This window comes from Carex rostrata, chromosome 4, assembly GCF_964058835.1.
Source record: "Carex rostrata chromosome 4, lpCarRost1.2, whole genome shotgun sequence".
NCBI lineage: Eukaryota > Viridiplantae > Streptophyta > Magnoliopsida > Poales > Cyperaceae > Carex > Carex rostrata.
Window position 1 is genome coordinate 11,881,382 of NC_135921.1, and position 23,633 is coordinate 11,905,014.

Here is a 23,633-nt window from a genome sequence, read left to right on the forward strand (position 1 = left end):
TTATGCATTTTGCTTGAAATTTTAATGGCACTGTAATTATTGGAGAAATAAAATTCTTGTAACCAGATCTTATTTCTCCAAAATGTTGGCAAATTATTTATAGAGGATGAATTTAAAAAGAAGGAGAAATAAGTAATTGGAGGAGAGGGGTGAGGAAGGGAAAAATTAGAGTTCACAGGGGCATTTTGTTAATAATTTCAGAAGAGAGGTATTTTGTTTGAAAGTTTTTAAGAGGAGAGCATTTTATAAAATTTCCCATCCGAGACCATTTTTTTTTAATTTACAAATTATATGCGTCATGCCTAAACATTTGAATAACAAATCAACGTAGCATAAATAATATTTCAACTTGTGTTGTGAAGTTCTTTTCAGCTTACACCGCACAAGATAAAATACAAACATGAACTTTTAGAATAAATATTGAATCGCTTAGATTATTGGCGATTTTAAATTAAAATAGTATTGTGCCCGTGCAATGCAACGGGATATATTATAAGAAAACAAAAACATATTTTTATTAAAAAAAACATTTCAATGAAAATAATAATTATTTTGTTAAAAAAGTAATGATATCACATAATTGTCTGAAATAGAATTTGACATGATAGAAAAGGAATGCAAACATTACATTTATACTAACATGATATAAATTGGACCCGACATTAGTTGCACCTATAGCTGCTAGTGCTATAAAGCCTTCCTTCCATTCCCCTTCCAGTAGCACCTATCAAATATATACATAAGCGAAAAGAAATTGTTTAAAACGGAATATATTCCCTGACTCAATAATTGATTGAGGTATCGAAGTTGTATGAAAGAAAGAGTGGGGCTATGGTACTTTCATGTAGCTCAGATTGGTCCGTACTACGGGTCAATATTTTTGTTTTCAAAGGTCAAGTAGTCGATTTGAACTGTTTAACGTGATCTTCATATGAAAATGTACTTGCAGACTAAATTTTATATTTTTTTAGAACTTTTTACTATTCTTTTTGGGAGGTAGAAGTCACAACTTTTGAATGGTCTAAAAATTAAGATAAAGTGATTTTCTACCCATCTAAAAAACCAGTTAAAAATTGTAAAAAATGTAAAAAAAGGTCATATGTAAATCAAGTTAGAAACTTTGGTCATGGTGATGGATTGGGTGAAAAATCTGCCAACTAAAAATTGAGGTGTTCTTAAATCATCACTAAAAATAGAAAGCAGTACACCAAGTACGTGGAAGTCTAGACCGACTTTGTCAAGAGAGGTCAAAAGCTACAAGCAAAGTCTTTACAAATCTATTGTCAAGTGATCCCTCCTCATCTAATAATGACATAACAAAAACATCATAAGAGACACTCACCTGATAGCTTCTTATCAATATAAAACACTACCCGGTTCACTATATACACCTACAAACATAACAAAAATACCTGAAGTTCTTCCATATCCACCTCAATAAAAGGTAGCTGGCGTTTGACTCTCGTACCATCATCACTAACAACCTTCAAAATTTTAAAAATATAGAATTACTAACAATAAAATTCAGGAAATTATAGAAATAATTGAGAAAAAAAAACAAATTAATAATTTCAGCTTCATAAAACATAAAAGCTCTACTTAAAAAATAGTGAGGTGGATATGGAAGAACTTTGCTTATATATAAAATATATAAAATGGGTAAATTTGTGAGTTTTGGAAGTTTGGAGGAGGGAATACTTAATTTTGAACTTCTTGAGGGGTATACATGAAATTCTCCCTTTCTTTATTATCTATTTTTAACTTGAAAGTATTATGAAGAATTCTCCAAATGAGATTCAACGCCATAAATCAGTATATGCCAAATAAAATGATGAAATACCCAAAATAAAATTACCCTCAAAACATTAAATTTCATTAAAGCACCGCCTTTAGGCATAATTTAGCTTAAGATAAACCACATTCTCAAATTATAATATTAAGCAACAATTCTAAAACTGATATGACCTTAACATTCAAATTATTATATACAAGCATATGTTACCTCATCCAATTTCCTAGTGAAAAGAGTTTATCTAATATTTCATTCACAACTCGTCTTCTGATTCGTCAAAAAGCTCACCATTTTCCTAAAAATGAATGGATTTCATAGAAACAAAGATGACATAATTCAGGCAAAGCTTAGAAGAGGTTTAAATTGGTGTTAATAAATAGTAAAAGGAAATGAGAAACTTAAATATGAATAAATATATGAGTCATCAGGTTGCATTAAACAAATGGATGACCTACTTCCTATCTAACCTTTATTATTTATTTCTAAATTTAAACTTCCTAAATGGCTTGATATTTACCCAAGAATAAAATTATTAATATCTTCAAGTGTAACTCAGTAGTTGGCATAGCCTGTATTCTATGTCAGACTACATCAAAGGGGCATATCCATGATAATGCACAGCATGTCAGGACATAGTAAGTGTAAATTTGACCAACTTATTATATTATATTACATATTGATACAAAATATTATATTATAAGAAAAGAAGAGAAGAGAAGAACAGCATACCCATAATGATGCCTTGCGCTCCTCTGTAGTATGAACTTGTCAATGTTCTAAACCTCTCATGTCCAGCTGCAACACTCATTGTATTTAATTAACTTTCAAAAAACACAAATAAATTTTTGGAAATAAAGATTTAACTGTTGCAGAAATTTTACATGTTTGACATTGAATGATATACCAGTATCCCAAATTGCAAGCTTAAGCTTCTTTCCTGCCATGGTAACCATTTTAACCTTGAAATCCACACCTGAACCGATTAAAAATAATATGTTGTCAACTAATAATAATTTTTAGCCATAATTACCTCTTTGAAGAAGTGTAATAAAATTTGCATTTTAGGTACTATTTCCAACTACAGTTTGGATCCAGAGAAGTATAGTAGAGCATTTTCATTCACATTTTCAGTGAGTTAATTATAACATTACAAATTATAGCAATATTTTCATCATCTGGAAAACACTATACCTCAATTGCTGATGAAAGGTGTCCAGAAAATGATCCTAAATAATAAATCAATTTCAGAAAAATGAATAATGAGAATTTCGAATAAAACTGCTTTCTTACATCCCAAAAGCTGCTCGAATCAACGAATTACAAAATCGCAGCTATGTATATTTCCAGTACATATAATCCTAAAACATCACAACGAACACCAAATTCCACTTCCAATTTCAATTTCCATCCCAGGTTCCCAGCAATCAATAATCTACACATAAAATCATCACTTCCCCAATCAAAAGAGGAAAAAAAATAAAAAGATAAGTACCAATTGTCGGAAATTGATCGTCGAACGAATCAGAGGTGAATCATAGCAAGAGACTACTCTTCCCGACACCAGAATCACCGATCAAGAGCAGTGTGAACAAATAATAGAAAACCAGAAAATAGAGGGGAATAGGGCAAAAATCTCAGCACATGAGCACAAATAAACAATAAGCAAGCAAGCAAATCCAAAACGAGAGAGAGAAAGAGGTACAAATACTCGAGGAGAAGAGAGAGGCGCCCCAAACCGTACCCTTCTCTGCCATGGACAAGATCCGCGTCAATTCGAATTCAATACGGGCGGCCTCCTCCATTCCTTTCTCCAAGAAGCAACAAAGAGAGAGAGATAGACCGACTGGGGTCGGAAATCAGAGGGAGAAGGAGCGTGGAAGTGAGAGGAGGCAAGAGGGGTGAAGAGACGGAGCGGAAGGAAGAGAACGGGGTGAAGAGGGAGCGCCAGGAAGTGTTTTAGGTTTTTAGGGATCCTATGTGGCGCGAACAGTGGGGTCTTATGTGTTGAAGAGTAAAATTTAAAAAATTCTGCTGTATGTGATCTGAAAATTGAATGGCTGATATTAATTCCGAAAATTTAACTTTTAATCACAACCCTTGCAGGATCTAGACATTAAGCTCCTTAATAAGGTAGGGAGATATATGAATTAGTTTTTAATGATGCATTTTAATTATAGAAATCGATTTATTTTATAAGTGGTATGTATATCTAAAATTGTAAATTTAGAATATGTTTGATACAAAGTTAAAATAAAAATTTATAAATGATTTTAATACATATATTATTCATTATTATTTGACCATTTGACCCTCCACTAACTGAAATTTAAAATTAATAAATTTAACACAAACAATTATCATAAAGTATATCACTCTCATCAGCTTATATTCGTAATTTGAATCTAGTCATTTAAGTCTAACAAATCAATTATTTGAACAACATTAAATTCACACCATAAATTTTGACTCAGATAAACATGTTTGGATGGACATGTGCTACCAGTACATTTGGTGGAATAAACTTGGGGATGGAAAGGAAAGACTTCATTTGTTTGTTTATTTGATGCAAGTCGTTTTCACCGTGCATCTGATGGTCCAAGAAAATGACACAAGTTGTTGTCATACTTTCCAACCCAAAATTGATATTCGACTCCCAATTGTGCTTTGTTACGAAGTTTCCATCCTCGAATTAACGGTAAACATTTAAAAAAAAGGTTTTAATTGATATATAGCGTTGTTTTGATCAGTGTTCAAATATCAGACAAACATGGTATCGCCAAGCGTTTAATCAAGAATAATCGGTCATAATCAGAAATAATCGGCCGAGTAATCGAGAAAACCCGTGATGGTTTGATCACCGTCAACAACTAATCAGTCGATTAATCAGCTTAATCGGATGTTTTTTACAATGATTTTGCCTATATTCTTAGCGCACTGTATGAGTTAAGAAAAAAAAAAGGAATAGAACCAAAGAAAAATATCCAAGCTTTTTTAAATTGCACGTGATGCGACCATCTTTGCATGTAAGAAGATGATTCACTTAATACGCAATAATTATTACCTTGAAATATAAGAAGAAGAAAATTTGGGATATCAAAACTACATTTTATTTTTTCAAATGTATATACATATATAAAAACGATCGATATATATGGATTTGGCTAATATGCTATGGGTAGCTAAGAGGCCTCCCATGCTACGGATCAATATTCGACTTTTCAAAATCCTAACGGTCGATCCGAACCGTTCATCTTGTTCTCCATATTAATATGTGTTTGGAGATCAAATTTTACATTTTTTGAAAATTTTTTACTATTTTTTTAGATTTATTGAATATCGCTGTTTTTTATGGTCCAGATTTGTCTGAAAAACAGCGATTTTCAATAAATCTAAAAAAATAGTAAAAAATTTCCAAAAAATGTAAAATTTGGTCTCCAAGCACATATTAATATGGATAACAAGATGAACGGTTCGGATCGACCGTTAGAATTTTGAAAAGTCAAATATTGAGCCGTAGCACGGGAGACCTCTTAGCTACCCATAGCACCGTAGCCAAGTCCGATATATATATATTTACTATCAACTAAGTGCTTTTAGTCCTGACCCATCTAAATCTGATTCTTTGTTATGGCGATGGTCATCAGGTGGTAATTTTTCTGTTCATTCTTTTTACAAGTGGCTTGAGTATGGAGGAATTATTAATATGGAGTATGCCTCCATTTGGAATGCCAAAATACCTCTAAAAATAAGAATTTTTCTCTGGCTTCTGAAAAGGAATAAAATCCTTACAAAGGCCAATCTTGCTAAAAGAGGATGGACTGGAGATACCTCTTGTCCATTTTGTGGTGCTTTTGAGTCAACTGATCATTTATTTGTTAATTGCTACTTTGCTTTTCAGATTTGGAGTTGGATTGCAGCTCATAATAACTACACTTTTTCTGGTTCTACTATGTCAGATATATGGTCCTTAGCAGCCCCTATTCCCTTAAAGGAACCACTATTAATTGAACTTGTTCGAGGAGTAGTCTTATGGACACTTTGGTTAGAAAGAAATAAATTGTGTTTTCAAAATTTTAATATTCCTTCTTTGCAGACAGTGGGATCAAAGATAATCTCTTTGACAAAATTTTGGTGTTCAACTCTTAGTAATAATTTGTTACATTCTTTACATCTAATTTTGCCTATCGATACTACTTCTTTGCCATGTCAGGCTTTGATTATTCAGACAACAGATATGAATCCTCCTTCAGCAGAGGAAGAGGATGGGGAAGAGGCCGAGGTTATACCAACTTCCCTGGAACACAACGATGAAACCCTTATGCTTGGTGCCGACCTTCTTCTGGCTCTGACATGAATTGAATGCTAATATGCCTTGTTTTGTCATTCTTGTAGTTTGTGGTGGTTTAGCTTAGGGTTTCAAGCTGTTATATGTTGTAGTTTGAATTTCTTATTTATTTTGTTATGTGTTGTAATGTGGATCTTGTATGCTATTGCATTCTCCAAATTTGGAGTTTGTTATGGCCATCCTTTATAAGTTTCAATAGAAACTGGTGGGATTCCCACTATTTCAAAAAAAAATATATATTTACTATCATGAGCGAGAACATATCCGTTAATTTTGATTTTTCATGTTTAAGAATATATATGATTTAAGGGCATAGGAGAAGCAGAACTCCATGGAGATGGAATCGTGCAAGACACTCTATCTGGTTAGAAAAAAAATATATTTTAATTATGCAAAATATTTTTAATATAAATAAACAGCGATGGAGCACATCTGCACATGGTGACATGACGACAGGATCCGGCTCTTGTCCACTTATCAGAAATAGTCAAGGTCATCTCAATTTGAAAAAAAAAAATATACAAAATATATATGTGATTGTACCCGAAATTTTTATTAATATAAAAAATATTAAATTTCAAAATCAATAACCTATGCTGAGAAATTTCAAAATATGTTCAAATCGCAAAAAAAAAGTTGCAAAAATTCAGTCTAAAATCACAAAATTATTTTGGTTTGCAGTTTTATGTTTGGTCTCTGTACAATTTGTTTGGGTTGATAAATCCTGTGGCTTGTATCGACACGCCGCGTGGTGTGGTGTGGCGGGCTAATAAAAGTGAGGTTCCCGGAATTTTTAAAAAACCTACAATTTTAAAGACATGAAGACAGATGTGGAATTTCAAAGAAATTTTTGTCTGAACCGTGTGGTAGAGACGTTGGTGTTCACTCTTCTATTTTCAATTTGTCTTGGCTTTATACTTTTGAAAACAATGAGAATTTGTTCATCCTAGCACCCAAAAAAATCTTTGTTATAGCTATTATAACATTCAATTATTTTGAGTTGTGTCATTATGAATTCATATGCTAATTTATTGTAGTTACACTTCTATTAAAAAAATGGAATATTTCATAAACAACAATAATTTCCAACATAACAAATTATAAAAAATACATATTTTTATTTTTATTTCAAGCAAATTGAAGCATTAGAAATCATCAATTTGTTCATTTTAATTGTTATTGATTTTTTCGGGTGATTGTATTTACGAGTAAAAGTCTCGTTATGAAATAACAATGTGTAAGTGTTGTTTTGTTATTTTTTTATCCATTTTATTTAATTATATTAATCATTATTAAAAAAATGCATGGAATCAAGTATTTTTGAAACAAAAATAGAACTTTTCACAATTATTTTCATGATATAACTGAACATTTATAACATACTTTTTTTCTGTTTAGATGATTAGTGAGAGAAAATAAACTTAACTTTCTTTTCCGTCTTGTTTTTTATTTGGTAGATTAAAATTTAGAAGGTTAATGAGAAATTCGGTGGCTGTTGTAAATTTGTGACAAAAAACTTTTATGAGAATTATATATATAAGATATAAGGTTGGGCATTTGCATAATTTTTTTTTCTGAAAATATTTGTAACAAAATTTATTTCCATCCGTCACATCTCAAATTGAAAGGAAAATCGATTCTATAATTATAATCATGCAAGATTAAATCTTTCATCTCCTTTAATCTTCACTTCTCACATAATAATTTTGTCAACCAAACACGATTAAAAAAAAAATTATTTTCTTTCGATTTCCTCCCTTCCTCTACTCTCCATCCAAACAAGGTGTTAATCACAGTATATACTAATACTACAAATATAAAAAATAAGTAGAAATATGTTGAATTTTAGAGGAAAATAGAGAAGAGACAGAGAGAATGGTCTATGGTAAAAATGCATTTCTATATTGATGTATATTTTTATTGTTACAATGATTTATGTAGTATTTATAGCATACAAGATTCAACTAGCCGTTTCTGCACCAACGTTACCAACGGTACTATTCTTATTTACTGTACCAACGGTACTATTCATCTACTTTATATCTATTTCTAAAACTAATAAAAAGAACAAATATTTTATTCTTGGTTGATCCTAGACCGCTTGATTGATGATGAACGACTGAGATTAATCTTCCAATTCTTTATTATTTTCAACACTCCCCCTCAAGCTAGGAATGTATATATTGTACAATCCTAGCTTGCTTGTCTTCGAATGGACTCGGGTCCGAACCTTTGATGAGGATACTAGCAAGTTGCTCCTCACTTTGCATGAGTTTAGTTTTGATTTTGGCTTGTATCTTTTTTTATGCCCGAAGGGATTGCATCGTCTCTAAATCTTGAAGATGGTTTCATCACCCTTGATGTTCTTCGTATTTCTTGAATCCTTCAATTAAAAATTCAAACAATCGCAGTAACCCGATCTCTGTATCTAAATTAATGTAAAATCAAGGTATTTAGCCACATTTAAATTCTTGTGTTAACTTATTAATTTTGTCATTTTTGTTATGTCTAGATTATCAAAATATTTTGTCACCACTATCAATTATCAATTTATCATGTAAGGAAATTTTAATTTATATCAAAAAAGACACCTCATTTTTGAGTTATCTTGTTGAGTCTACACCACAATCGGTTGTTGAAGAGATTGCCTCATTTGATCTTGATTTTGTTGAATCAGGTTGCTCTGACCCGCTACATTTTTTTCTTCATAAACTCCCCCTAAAATAGAGGCATCAATTTGCTCCCCCTCAAGGTAGCATTATTGTTTTCTTTATATATAATTACCAACGTATCAATTTTTATTTTTCATGACCTTCGTATTTTGTATTGGTATTTGTTCTATTTGGTCATTTGGTAATTGGTTTTTATAATTGGTATTGGTGTTGGTATTTGTTTTCTTGGTTATATTTTTGGAGTTTTGTTTTGGTGACTTTTCGGCTCTTAATATTGTTTTGGTGACTATTCACCCTTTTTTTTTTTTTTTTTTGCACTGGGCATATTGACCCAGCCACCTCTTTTAGTGGCCATCATGGATAATTTTTGGGTTAGTAAATAATATTTTTCTGGTATGATTTACCATTTTTTTTTTCTTAACCAAGGGATGAGGCTCTATGGCTCTAAGGTTCCTCTCGGTTTGAGTTTTTTTCTTTTCTTTTCTTACCGAGGGATGAGGCTCTATGGCTCTAAGGTTCCTCTCGGTTTGAGTTTTTTTTTCTTTTCTTACCGAGGGATGAGGCTCTATGGCTCTAAGGTTCCTCTCGGTTTGAGAGTTTTTATTTTTTTATTTTTTTATTACCGAGGGATGAGGCTCTCTATGGTTTTGTTATGGTGGCCGAAACCTTTCGGCTCTTGATTATGGTGGCTCTAGTAGCTGTTGTTATCTTGGTATGAATTGGATAGCTCTTTGTGAATGGTGTACCATGTAAATTATGATTATGTTTATGAATATTGATATTTTTGTTATGAATATGTTATATGAACCTTGACCCGTTTGTATGAAAACGATACCTTAATTAGATTTTAAAATAGTTTGTAAAATAATTATTTTTCAAATTTGGTTTCTAGCAGGTTAACAACATTTTGAAAGGTATTTTATAATTTTACAAATCATTATAATTAATACAATTTTTATAGGAAAATTAGAAATTTTAATATTTTATAGAAATGATGTCCAAAAATCTTGTGCCCTATTTTTTCTCATAGTGTTTTTTTTTTTTTTTTGGTTGTACAAAAATAATTCATTTTTTTCACACAACATAAAGTAAAAAAGAACTTCATGCATGCATTATAGAAACATAATTATTTTATGACGTTCAATATATTAACATACAATTGGCAAGAAAATTAAGTTTTGAACTTTTATAATTAAAATGTTGAAATTTATGAAAATATTTAGATGAAATATTTGAAACAATTTATTAATTGAAAGTAAATTTTATAAGAATGAATATTTCTATTTTATTGATATTTTGACAATTGTCTATAATTTTTCATACTATTGATTGGCGCTTTAATTCTATATTGGTTATAAACGCATATTGGTTAGTTTTGGTCAAGGTACAGGTTATTGGGTAAAACGTGAAATTTATAGGCTACAGTCTACACCATATGAAATTTAAATATTGGTTTTAGAGTACCACATGGAGAATCTCATGAACAGGAATTGTGTTGGATCATCTTCACGGGACCCGTTTGACCCACTAGAGACGCCTTTAATGGACACCTCCATTTCTTGGTGAATGGAGAGAATACACATTTGCCCTTTCTTTTACCGTCTCGCCTTTTTTCTCGAATTCACATCCTCTCCAGTACCTGGGAGGGTACGAATACCTCTTTCTCCCCGTTCCTCTTTTCTTCAATCCGATTCCACCTTCCTCCTCCCTTCTCCGCTGCCTTCCCTCTCTTTGGCCGGAGATGGGAATAGAGGAACCAACGCCGATTAACCACATGCCCTTCATTTTTTATTTGTGCACTTATCGGTCTCAATTTTGGAGCTAGGGTTTGACGGGAGCAAGGTTTTCTACCGCAAAGGCCTGGGTTTCGTGTCCCTTGCCTCAGCGGACTTATGGATCACCCATGGCTCTGCGTCGTGGCTCTTCTGGTTGAATCATAGCGGATACGGCTGAGAGATATGGTGGTAGTTCGGTTGTGAGAGGAATTTGTGATCTTACCCCGCATCAAGCTCGAGGTGTGTGAGGTAGGTACACTTTTAACTCTTCCTACTTCTTTTTAAGAGATCCGAAATACTTTTGTGTTGATTCTTTGTTTGGAATTTTTTTCTTGATTTTCTGGTATAATTCAGTCTCTGCTGATTCTGGTTTTTGTTTTTGTTTTTGGTACTGATAAGACAGATATCAGTAAGAGGGTTTTCTTTCTGCTGGTAAATTTGATTTCTGGGTGACAAACGCTATGCGTAGTACTTGGTGGCCTGATCGGCCTTTTGTTGTTGTATTGATTTTGGATGGCTGGAACAGTGTACTCAGCACTTGCTGGCCTTCTTGGCACTTGGTTTTTTAACTGGGTTCTACATCCACTTTGAGCCAATAATCAATACCAAGAAACTGTATTCTGTTTTCTCAGCGGTTGGGGTTTTGTTTGTTTGGAGGGCCTTTACGGCTCTTGGGTTTCTCAAGTACTGACTAGCTTTGCTAGTTTGGGTGGTACTTGGCTGGTTTCCTTTTTTTTTTTTTTTATAGTATTTGATTGATTTTGTTGGTTTGAACAGACAAGGAAAATATTACTTATCTGCCTTTTTTTCGTTTTACCTTGACTGAGGGTTGACCCCTTTTCTTGCCTCTTGTACCAGATTGGTGTTGTGTTGCGGGTTTGAATTTTCTCCCCCTCGTTTGCACTTCACCTTTCTTCTCTGGCTCTTGCTCTCTGTCACTGGGCTTCTCCCATCTAGAGGCGAGGCTAAGATTTGAAATCTTGAGGTCAGCCTTTCTTTTCTTGATTTCTTTGATTTTATGGCTGAAAGCCTTCTTCAGCTCTGGTTAGAGCAGGTTTTGTTTTGGCTGCTACACCAAACCATTTCTCTTTCCCTTTTTTCCTTTGTTGTACCAATTTACTGGTACGAGGGGATTTGTCGGTTTGGGTGACTGGTACAGTTCTTTGTTAGCTGTACCGCTCTTTGGTGGTCTGATTTTTTTTCTTTGAAACAGGTTACCAAAGTAGGTTTTGCAGAATTCTGTATTGGTGATTTTTTCGGTTTTCAGCTGCTGGTGCTGGTGCTGTTGCAGATTTGCTGAACAGATGTTCAGTTTTTTTCAAATCACAGTCCTTGTCTGTGATTTTGATTTTCAGTTTTGAGTCAGGATTTTAACCTGGCTCTGATACCATGTTGAATTTTAGAGGAAAATAGAGAAGAGACAGAGAGAATGGTCTATGGTAAAAATGCATTTCTATATTGATGTATATTTTTATTGTTACAATGATTTATGTAGTATTTATAGCATACAAGATTCAACTAGCCGTTTCTGCACCAACGTTACCAACGGTACTATTCTTATTTACTGTACCAACGGTACTATTCATCTACTTTATATCTATTTCTAAAACTAATAAAAAGAACAAATATTTTATTCTTGGTTGATCCTAGACCGCTTGATTGATGATGAACGACTGAGATTAATCTTCCAATTCTTTATTATTTTCAACAAAATATTAATGAATAGTCGGCGTATATATATGGATTTACAACGTTAGACTATTTTTTAAATTATTCCAAAAGTTCAAGCACCGAAAATCAATTCCCAACATAGAATGCAATTAAAAAAAATATGCTCAGCATTAAATTATTTGTATTAGCTTCAGAAAACCAAAACAACACTTTAATGCTCAGCATTCAAATCTTGACTCATGTTGTAAAATTGTATGGTGGATTTTAAATATTTTACTTTGAAGCGCTAATAAATTAAACAGTAGACTTCTTTTGTAAAAATTATAATTTGAATTTTGACTAAAATGAGTGGAAAACACCCCTTGTAATTTTTGAAAGTCTTCTGAAAGACTGAAACCTGGAGACATGTAGTATAGAAACCTCCTTTCTATTTTATTATTTACGTGTGGTTTTCCTGGGCCAACAACCATCCATGGGACCACCGGAACAGAGGGCTCACATAGACTTAGTCTTGTCAGGAGGAAGCTGCTTCGCAACAACCTCCAATTCCAATGTTATCGGCTAATAAAAACATTTTTGTTTACAAGCTTAAAAGATTTTGAATATTGGCTTTTGCGACTAAATTAAAAGTTAATTCTCAACTTTAATTATTTTTGTTAAGTGAACAAGTGTTGTTGGATCATGTCGTCATATGCTCCTATGCCATTAAATTATTTACATTCTTAAACATGAAAAGAAAAAGAAAAAATCGACATTTCCTCACTATTTCATGATAGTAAAATATAAATATATATCGATACAACAACAACTTGCGCGCGCGTTCATGTGCATGTTAGAGATGCAAATGAACGCTCAGCAAAAGGTACCAATTTAATTACCAAAACCAGTAATAACTTATTATAGCTAACAAATAAAAAGGCACTTGACAAGCATCAATTAATTATCCCCTTTTGATACTTCTTGACTTTAACAATATCATATAGTAATTAAGACCTCATTTCCAACAACCCGGCCGCATAGCAGCACCATATATAGAAGAAATCGTGCACTTTCCCAGTTAAACTAGTACAAATTTGCAAGATAACAGCAAGCACTAAATCTCCTTAATTGGCCAAGTAACCAAAAGTCCAAAAAAATGACAATATATATAAAAAATTATGTACGAACACAGCTTATAAATATATGCCATGCAAAAAAACATTCAATTTACAGGACATCCCGACGAGTAACTTCCCAAGTACTTACTCAAATTAAACCGAACCTAAACCCGGAAATAAATCTGTTATTCTATAAAAAATACCAGGAACCTGTTATTCCAATCTCAACCGTTGACCTTCCTTGCGATGTACTCATGAAAAACTTTGAACGGTTAAGATCAGCATAACAGCAGATTTATTTCCCCTAAACCCTCACTGATTCAATTTAAAGTTTAAAATTAAAGAAATTACTTTCTAACTTCAACAGTTTACGCGATCCCTCCTTCGGATCGTGGTGACACAAATCCAGCGACAATCACTGAGATTTGGTAAAAAAACGATCTATCTCAGAAAGGGCCGCAAATTATTGAAGAAAAACAAGATACTCGTCCTTGACAGCAAAACAAAATATCAGATCTATGACTATATCCGACTCGAATCGCTACCATCCAAACCACCAAGCGTCGACCGCTTGTGGCCACACAACATAAACCCCAATTGCCACTCCAGCAAGAAGACTCACCAGAGCCATCGCCACCGTGGTTTTTGCCAAGCGATTGATTTGATCGGCATAGATTTCTCCACGTGGAGAGTCGGAGGGTACGACCGCTCTGATGATCAGTAATCCCATGCCTGTGAAGAAGGTGACCGGAACTAGGATAAAAAGGAGCAGTCGAATCAACAAGTTGGTGATTGAGCTTTGAGGGTTTAAAGTGGAGTATGATAAGAGGGGTTCAGTGAGAAGGAAAGCACCGATGGAGATGAAGAGAGCGAGAATGGAGGGGAAGGAGATGTCTGAGTTGACATTTGGATACGAGGGGACGAGAGGTTCTTTGCTGTGCTTCGAAGCCATGGCTGTTCAATTCTGAAGCGTTTAGAAAGAGGAGGATTGAGGAGGTGTTTTGCTTGACAAGTAGACATGGTGGGCTATTATTTATGGAGTGAAGTAACGTGCTACACAGGTGTGAATAGAGGAGAATTCAATCCAAAAAGGAATAGAGGAGAATTTTTTATCAATAGAAATATTACAAAAAAAAAAGAGATATGGAGAGTACATATTTTTCATGCACCTCTTTTCCTCTATGAACGGCTGCGGAGTAAGAGCCGATTTGTTTCCAAAACAAAGGAATAATGAGCGACAACATCCAACAAAGTGACAAACTGTACACAGTACACATCGAGAATGACGTGGCAGTACGAAAGTAACGAACAGATCACGCTGATCTCATTAAGTATTATTCTCTCCGGTCATGACAAAACGGGAGCAGCTCTCAACCACTGACATGCTGGAGCTATTGAGTATTATTCTCTCCAGTCTTAATAAACGGGAGAGAGGTGTTACCCACTGCCATTACGGACAAAATCTTAGAGGGACGACCGCACGAAGCCAATCTGCTTGTTTTCTTGAGAAAAGGACGCTTCTATTTTTCAATTCGAAACGTTTAACATCGATCAAATGCCTTCAATTTCTTTTTAACCTGAAACGAATTTCAAAGCACAAATAAATAAATCAGATATAATTGAAACCGTTTGATCGTTTAAACGGTTCAAATTGAAGAATAAGAGGGTCCTCCTTTTCTCAAGAAAAGGAGCAGATTTCATTTCCGACCGCACGGCTTTGACCTCATTTAATGGATGTTCTAGAACTCGATAGCCTGGAATCTGGATCAGTATCCTACACTTAAATAAAACTATCAAGGATCTTATGTGACACAATCATAACACGGCCTATGGTGTTATTCTTTCTCAAACTCAAAAGGTAAATGAGACTGAAAGAACCTTGTACAAATTTTTATGCATATCAGGAGTATCGGAGATCGGATAAGTCCTAGAATATTAAATTGTAAAAAAATAATCTCTATTTGAAATAAATTTGTAAATTAGATTTAAAACAGAGTTTATAACTAAATGTGTAGAGAAGTAATACTATAAAAGAGTGTCTCATGTTTAGAGGTGAAGTCAAATTTTCTAATGAGTATAGAAGTTAATTTTATAATAATCATAACATTTTACTTTAAAATATATAAAAAATCATGTATAAGCACAAAAAGTTTGAAAATGAATAGGGACCAATTGACCCCCAATTGCTTTTATTAAATCTATCTCGGTCACATTTAATGGTTACTTGCATGTGGTATTTTTTCTGAAAATATTTGTAACAAAATTTATTTCCATCCGTCACATCTCAAATTGAAAGAAAAATCGATTCTATAATTATAATCATGCAAGATTAAATCTTCCATCTCCTTTAATCTTCACTTCCCACATAATAATTTTGTCAACCAAACACAATTAAAAAAAAATTATTTTCTTTCCATTTCCTCCCTTCATCTACTCTCCATCCAAACAAAGTGTTAATCACAGTATATACTAGTACTACAAATATAAAAAATAAGTAGAAATATTAATGAATAGTCGGCGTATATATATGGATTTACAACGTTCGACTATTTTTTAAATTATTCCAAAAGTTCAAGCACCCAAAATCAATTCCCAACATAGAATGCAATTAAAAAAAATATGCTCAGCATTAAATTATTTGTATTAGCTTCAGAAAACCAAAACAACACTTTAATGCTCAGCATTCAAATCTTGAATCATGTTGTAAAATTGTATGGTGGATTTTAAATATTTTACTTTGAAGCGCTAATAAATTAAACAATAGACTTCTTTTGTAAAAATTATAATTTGAATTTTGACTAAAATGAGTGGAAAACACCCCTTGTAATTTTTGAAAGTCGTTTGAAAGACTGAAACCTGGAGACGTGTAGTATAGAAACCTCCTTTCTATTTTATTATTTACGTGTAGTTTTCCTGGGCCAACAACCGTCCATGGGACCACCGGAACAGAGGGCTCACATAGACTTAGTCTTGTCAGGAGGAAGTCGCAACAACCTCCAATTCCAATGTTATCGGCTAATAAAAACATTTTTGTTTACAAGCTTAGAAGATTTTGAATATTGGCTTTTGCGACTAAATTAAAAGTTAATTCTCAACTTTAATTATTTTTGTTAAGTGAACAAGTGTTGGATCATGTCGTCATATGCTCCTATGCCATTAAATTATTTACATTCTTAAACATGAAAAGAAAACAAAAATGACATTTCCTCACTATTTCATAATAGTAAAATATAAATATATATCGATACAACAACAACTTGCGCGCGCGTTCATGTGCATGTTAGAGATGCAAATGAACGCTCAGCAAAAGGTACCAATTTAATTACCAAAACCAGTAATAACTTATTATAGCTAACAAATAAAAAGGCACTTGACAAGCATCAATTAATCATTAATATCCCCTTTTGATACTTCTTGACTTTAACAATATCATATAGTAATTAAGACCTCATTTCCAACAACCCGGCCGCATAGCAGCACCATATATAGAAGAAATCGTGCACTTTCCCAGTTAAACTAGTACAAATTTGCAAGATAACTGCAAGCACTAAATCTCCTTAATTGGCCAACTAACCAAAAAAATGACAATATAAAAAATTATGTACATCAATGCACTGACCCTGTGTACAAAACATCGGTGGCTCCCCATGCTATTTTTCGGAAATGCAATGATCTCAATGCCATGCGCAAACCAATATACAAGACATCAATGCTGTCAGTATGATTTTTTATGCACATCCAGTGAGGAAAACTTTAAGGCCAGACCAAGCCATAGAAAAATCACATCCAGTGAGGAAAACTTTAAGGCCAGACCAAGCCATAGAGTCTCTCCCGCGGGAGTCGTGATGGCGAGTGGTTCCTCGTGGGCCGGCGCCCTCATAGTCTCCCGAGGCAACTCGTGCGAGGGGCTGCATGCCCGTGGGATATAATCATATATATGTGAGAGGGATGAATTCGTGCGATTTGAGGCTGGATCTCAATAGATCGTGGCAGTAAGGCCACTCTGCCACTTACAATGCCACTTCGCTTATTTAAGTCGTTTGCAAAGGAATTATGCGCGCCGCCCTTGTAAAATTGACCTTCAAGGTTTTGCAGCACGATGATGCATTGATACAATAACTGTGGGGAACAAAAGAATCGGTGCAGCACTATTTTTTTTCTAGCATTCTTCGATGCACTGACTCAGTGTAGAAAAGCAACGGTGCAGCACTATATTTTTTCAGGATGAATTGATGTACTGACGAAGTGTTAAAAAGCATTGGTGCATCATTTTTTTTTGCGTGATGCATCCAAGAACTCACCCAATGTAAAAAAGCATCGGTGCAGGACTATTTTTTTCGATGAAGCATCGATGCACAGGCCCAGTATATAAAAGCGTCCGTGCTACACTATTTTTGTCATGATGCATCAATGCATTGACCCCTGATATATTTTGGTTTTTTTATCAGCCACCCCTTTTTTGGGGTTCTTACTGATTTTTTTTGTGGTTTGGCTAGCCACCTCTTTTTTGAGGTTCTTACTGGTTATCGGCCACATGATGATGCTTTGTTTGATAGTTGCCGCATGGATTGGGTTGAACCCGCCAGGATCTTAGTCGATACGGGTAGTTCATCAGATATGTTGTATCTCAGACTTACAATAGAATGGGTTATGATAGAATGCACATTCGCCCTTCAAACAGTCCATTAACCAGATTAACTGGTAATTATCTCAGACCTTTGGGATACGCTACATTGCCCATGTAATTTGGAAATGAGAACTCACTCTTAAATAATTGTTATCAGCCAGCCACTCATTTTTGAAGTTTTTACTGACATATTTTGGTTATTGAGCCAACCACCCCTTTTTGAGGTTATTACTGACTTTGTTTATTAGGTCAGCCACCTCTTTTTTTTGGGTTTTGTTTTTTGTTTGTTTGTTTGTTTTGGTTAATTGCTGTTTTGGCTCTTGGTATTGTTATAGTGGCTAAAGCCTTTCGGCTCTTGATTATGGTGGCTCTAGTAGCTCTTGTTTTGGTGGCTCTAGTAGCTCTTGTTATGGTGGTATGAATTGGATACCGGCTCTTTGTGTTATGGAATGGTGTACCATGTAAATTATGACTTTGTTTATGAATATGTTATATGAACCTTGACCTGTTTTTATGAAAACGATACCTTAGATTTTAAAATAATTTGTAAAATAATTATTTTTCAAATTTAGTTTCTAACAAGTTAACAACATTTTGAAAGGTATTAGAAGATTTAAATATTTTATCAAAAGGATGTTAAAATTTTTTGTGTCATATTTCTCTCATAATTTTGATTTATAAAAATAAATAATTAGAACTTGGATATAATAATGTGGAAATATTAAGAACTTCAAATTTAAATCAAAGATCCACAACTGTTAAGACTTTGATTGCACGATGTCTATTGAGAATTTCAATTAAATAGAGGCTTTGGTAGAATTGATGATTTATTAGAGCCCAAATGCAGTTAGTGTTGACTGGTAAAGATATTGACAATAAAGAGCACTGAGCACTAGCAGTGGTCATGGTTTAGTTATAATTTGGAATGTGCTGATTTATAATTTGTTACACTAAGCTTGAGGTTTAATATTTCATCATATGTTATGAAAAAATAATATAATTGATGTTTATTGCACATTGATATTGATTATGGCACAAAATAATAATGTATACTCTACATTGATATTGATTTTACCTCAAGCGCTAAGCTTGAGGTTTAATATTTGATCATATGTTATGAAAAAAATAATATAATTGATGTTTATTGCACATTGATATTGATTATGGCACAAAATAATAATGTGTACTCTACAATAATTTTATAAACTATAATTATAAAATGATTTCACATTTATGATTTATCATTTAGTGTCCTTAAACTCATCAAGCTTCTCGGTGAGAGTAACTTTAAAATATATTGGATTGCTTTCAAACGACAAATTCAAGCCGTTGAAACCGATTTACTTCACGAACGATGCATTTACATGTGCAATATATTAAAATTCAAATTAATTTAATATAAAGTCAAGCGGTCAAATAATAAGTTCATTTTAAAACATATGTTTTCATTATTTTTTATTTTGTGACTTTGTACTAAATTGATTTGAAATTTGTAAATTTTACAAGTAAATATACTTTAAAAATATATCTGTTTTAACGGTTTGATTTCATCGTTTGAAGTCAATTTAATAAATTTGAAAATAAAATTCAAAAACATATAAGTTGGTTTAAGAAATAAAATCCAATATAAAATTATCTATTCAAAAAATTATAAAAAATTATATAAAAATATAACTTTATATAATTTGACAGCTATTTATTATAAATTTTGTGTGAATAAAATATGAAAATGAGATGATAATACGTTATAACCGCTCAACCCCTCACTAGGGTTCTAAAATAATGTTCGTGCTGCGTTGTCCCGTAATGTTAGATTACATGCCGTACCGTGAGCTACAGGAGTTATATGTGTTGTGCTGTGATTCATTTTGAAAGGATACTCACAACATGTTAATCATGTTAGTCACGCTGTAATCATACATGACATGCTCAAACATGATTGGTCACATTTGATCACTTTTGACCATATTTAATTACATTGATCATAATCACACATGACTCAATCTTTTACGCGATGTACCATACCGTAATCAGTTCCACGTGTCATATTGTACCGTCAAATTATAAAAAAAAAAAACCATATCACATGAATAATTACAGTACATAATACACAAATCACATACTCACATTACGAATTTGGCACACGTATCTTACCATGACGTCACCTACGACCCCACCCCTCGCAAAAAGGAATCCATATCCCTCTCAGTACCGTAAATAAGAATCTTTTACAATTACTGAAATAAGTCCAGATTTACTCGGAATCGGTGCTAGACTGCTAGTACAAGAGCAATATTATTTGTGCTTTGAGACCGTGCAAAATTAAAAGAACGGTCCGGATCCGCTAATTCTAAAAATGCACTTTTACGGTACCGGACAGATCCGAATTCCGCAAAAGGGTTCGCTGCCCGCAAGCCTTCTTTTGCTTCTAAATTCTAATCCTCATCGGCGACTTCCTACAATCTTTTCAAGAGAGATGTCGGAGAAGGAGAATCTCAGTATTTTACCCCATACTTTAAATATGATCTGGTACCCGTATGTATCCGTATCATATCGGTATCCGATACTCATCGCTGAATCATTGTATCTCATATCGTATCCTTATTATTATTATTTTTTTTTTTTTGAAAGACATGGCCTGGCAGTACCTTATTTTTTATTTTTTTGGTTAAAAGCCCTTGGGCGTTTTCATTCATACCAGTATAGAATTACATTAGGCCTTACTCAAGCCCGTGATTAGCAATGTTTTTTCGGGCTGTAACACCTATACAAGGATCTACTGTTCCCTCTATCTATCCTACCCCATACTGAACATTGGCATAGTGAATCCCACGTAGGAAAGACGGTCTGTACGTGCACGATTAGCCAACCAGTGTGCTTGTGTATTTTCCTCTCTTGAGATGTATTGGCAGCAATATCCCGGGTGTGTGAGTAGAAGCTGTGCTATGCGTACCAGTGATTGATATGCTTGCCAATCTGCAGCTTGTATGTTACGGAAGTTTCTTGTCGGCTCCAATGTCTTGATCAGCAATTGGCAATCGGAGTAGAAAGTGCAATTCTCTACTCCGAGCTGCTGTGCCGCTAAGATTGCCGACAGTAGAGCCTGAGTTTCAGTTTGAAAAGGCGAATTCGGTTTCGCAATGTATTCAAGTTCATATCTCATCAGTGTACCCTGTTTATAGAGCACATAAGCTGCACCTCCAGATTGTTGGGATGCCGGTGTTACCCCCACCGATCCGTCTACCCAGCAGCAGCACTGTGCACCTTCATCAGTTTGCACCCTCACCTCCCCTGAATTTGCTTTACCATCAGAGCCCAGGTTGAGCCAAGTGCCATTCTTGAAGTGGCATTGTTGGATTAAAGAAATTGCATCATTGAGTGTACTGCTTGGTTGACATTGCTTATCTTGAAAAATGTATGAGCATCTTGCTTTCCAGATATGCCATCCCAATGACATGAACATAGCCAGCTGCGTGTTTGTTAAGTGCTTCCACAACTGAAGCAGTACTTCAAGCAGTGGTTTTTCTGTTAGACTCTCTGTTCTCAATCCTAGGGGTGACATAAACCAGGTTGCACGTGCATGCGGGCACTGAAACAACACGTGTAGAACATCCTCTACTGGAGCCTCACAAATTTTACAAACTGATCGAATATTCTGCATTCTTCTTGCCAGGACTGCCCCTGTTGGCAAAGCACCTTGCAAAGCTTTCCAGAAGAAAGTTTTCACCCGGGGTGTTATTTCCCTGCTATTCCAAATTGATTTCCATACCTTTGTCTCAGCAATCCCTTATCCTATCTGTATATATTGTATCCGTATCCTTTTAAAAAGAAGTTCTACATACGAGAGTATACCGTACCTTTTTTTTTCCGAATTATTAACGAATACGCCTTGGACGTAGAAGGGAAGGTATTTTAGTCATTAATTATTTGGAGTGGCAAAATTAAAAATTAATAAAGTTTAGAGTGACATTATTACAATTTCAAATTTCGGAATGGAATTTTTCAAATTTAAAGGTTTTGGAGTGACAAATAACCAATGTTCCCTTGTTACTATTGTTTTATAATCTAAAGTACTGGTTTCAATGCTAAATAGACATTGTACGTAATAGATGATCCAATTATCTTTTTTTTTATAGCTGTTAAATGCATTACCAGTTCGAGAATTACAAACTTTAGAAACTAACTAAAATGATATTTTGGAACTTTACAAATAAAAAATAATAAACAAGTGATACTTGAAGGCCTAAATTAATGCTTTTAATTAAAACTTTTGAGAACCAAAATAGAAAACAAGGAATATATTGAAAACCATTAATTAATGTAATCTATTGTACAAACATTTTATTGTCCAAAAATTTCACTGCCGTTATGAACACTACACCAAAATGAGCCATTTGCAACAAATTATTGCAACCGAAAAGAAATTGGATGCATTAGATTAATGTTTTTGCTTCCAAATTAATTGGTTGTAATAACTATTATTTATTGCAACCTATTAATTGTATTGCAACGAATTAATTGGATCTCCGAAAAAAAAAGTTATTGCTACAAACTTAATTGCTATTGCAACATAAAATAAGTTGCTAAAATTAAAATATTCACGCCTTAATATCTTATTTCCATTCATCCTTTCAAAATCTCTTTGGCGCGTTGATTCGTACTAGATCCTTGCTCTCTTGTTTTCAAAAACATTAATTTTTTACTACTCACCGGCCACTGCTTATTTTAATTAAATATTTTTAATGTACCGCTAAAACACTTTTTTACAGAAATGAATCAGTCCAAGAATTCATCTGCTAATTAGAATTCATTTTTTTCAATGCGCAGCTCAAGTTTCTAAGTATTTCCATATAACAAAAATTATTTATTTGTTATTCTCATACCAGGGATGTGTTTTTACAAATTGTGAAAATTCTAATCTCTTTCCAAAATTTTGCACAAGTGGACTTCATTCGTGTATGTGATAACTTTGACCTTTGTGACTCAAAACAAAACAAAGAAGCACCGATCAGTAAATATTTTTTATATAAAAATAAATAGATAACTTACATTTCACCGTCACAAACAAAGAACAAAGCGAACGAGTTCAGAGTAGGTCCGATGCCCATCGGACCTACTTTGGTTCGATGGGTGTAGTGACCATTAGATTGCATTAAAATCCGTGCGAGTTTGTATCAATTTCTGTGCATACCTATCTTGATACTAATCGTACGATGTTAGAGCTAATTGAACCTAAAATTATGTTCAATGCCCATCGTACCTACTCCTATCTCAAAGTGAACACGCATATATATATTGGACACATCTCGATTCCAACAAAGAAGCGCCAAGCACCGATCAGTAGTATTTTTTTTTTCTTTCTTTTCTTTTCATTTTTTTGATAAACTGATCAGGAGTCCAATTTATTTCGAATATAAAGGGTACTGTATTATGAGTAAAGCTAGCGTGTGACATGCTCACCAAGAAAGTTTGGTGAGCACAACTCCAAAAGTATATCGGATCGACGTCAAATGTCAAATCCAAACCGTTGAAATCCATGTACTTCATGAGTGATGCATATATATACAAAATTTTGAAAGTTTCGAGTTTATTTGCTATACGGTCAAGTGGTCAAAGAAATAATAAAAATTGAATATATAAAATAACTTATAATA

General features: G+C 33.7%; 1 protein-coding gene and 1 long non-coding RNA gene across 2 annotated transcripts; both read right to left on the bottom strand.

Moving 5' to 3' along the window:
• Window positions 1–2,191: 2,191 nt before the first annotated feature.
• LOC144552905 (uncharacterized) lies at window positions 2,192–3,419 on the bottom strand. The gene is made up of 3 exons (XR_013511264.1): window positions 3,285–3,419; window positions 2,697–3,018; window positions 2,192–2,587 (listed from the first exon to the last, which is right to left on the bottom strand). It is a non-coding gene; the product is annotated as an uncharacterized LOC144552905 (long non-coding RNA).
• Window positions 3,420–20,776: 17,357 nt separating this feature from the next.
• LOC144553249 (uncharacterized) lies at window positions 20,777–21,640 on the bottom strand. Its single transcript, XM_078301344.1, has one exon. It carries the CDS (start codon window positions 21,638–21,640, stop codon window positions 20,777–20,779), a length of 864 nt encoding a protein of 287 aa, XP_078157470.1.
• Between the last annotated feature and the right edge of the window lie 1,993 nt (window positions 21,641–23,633).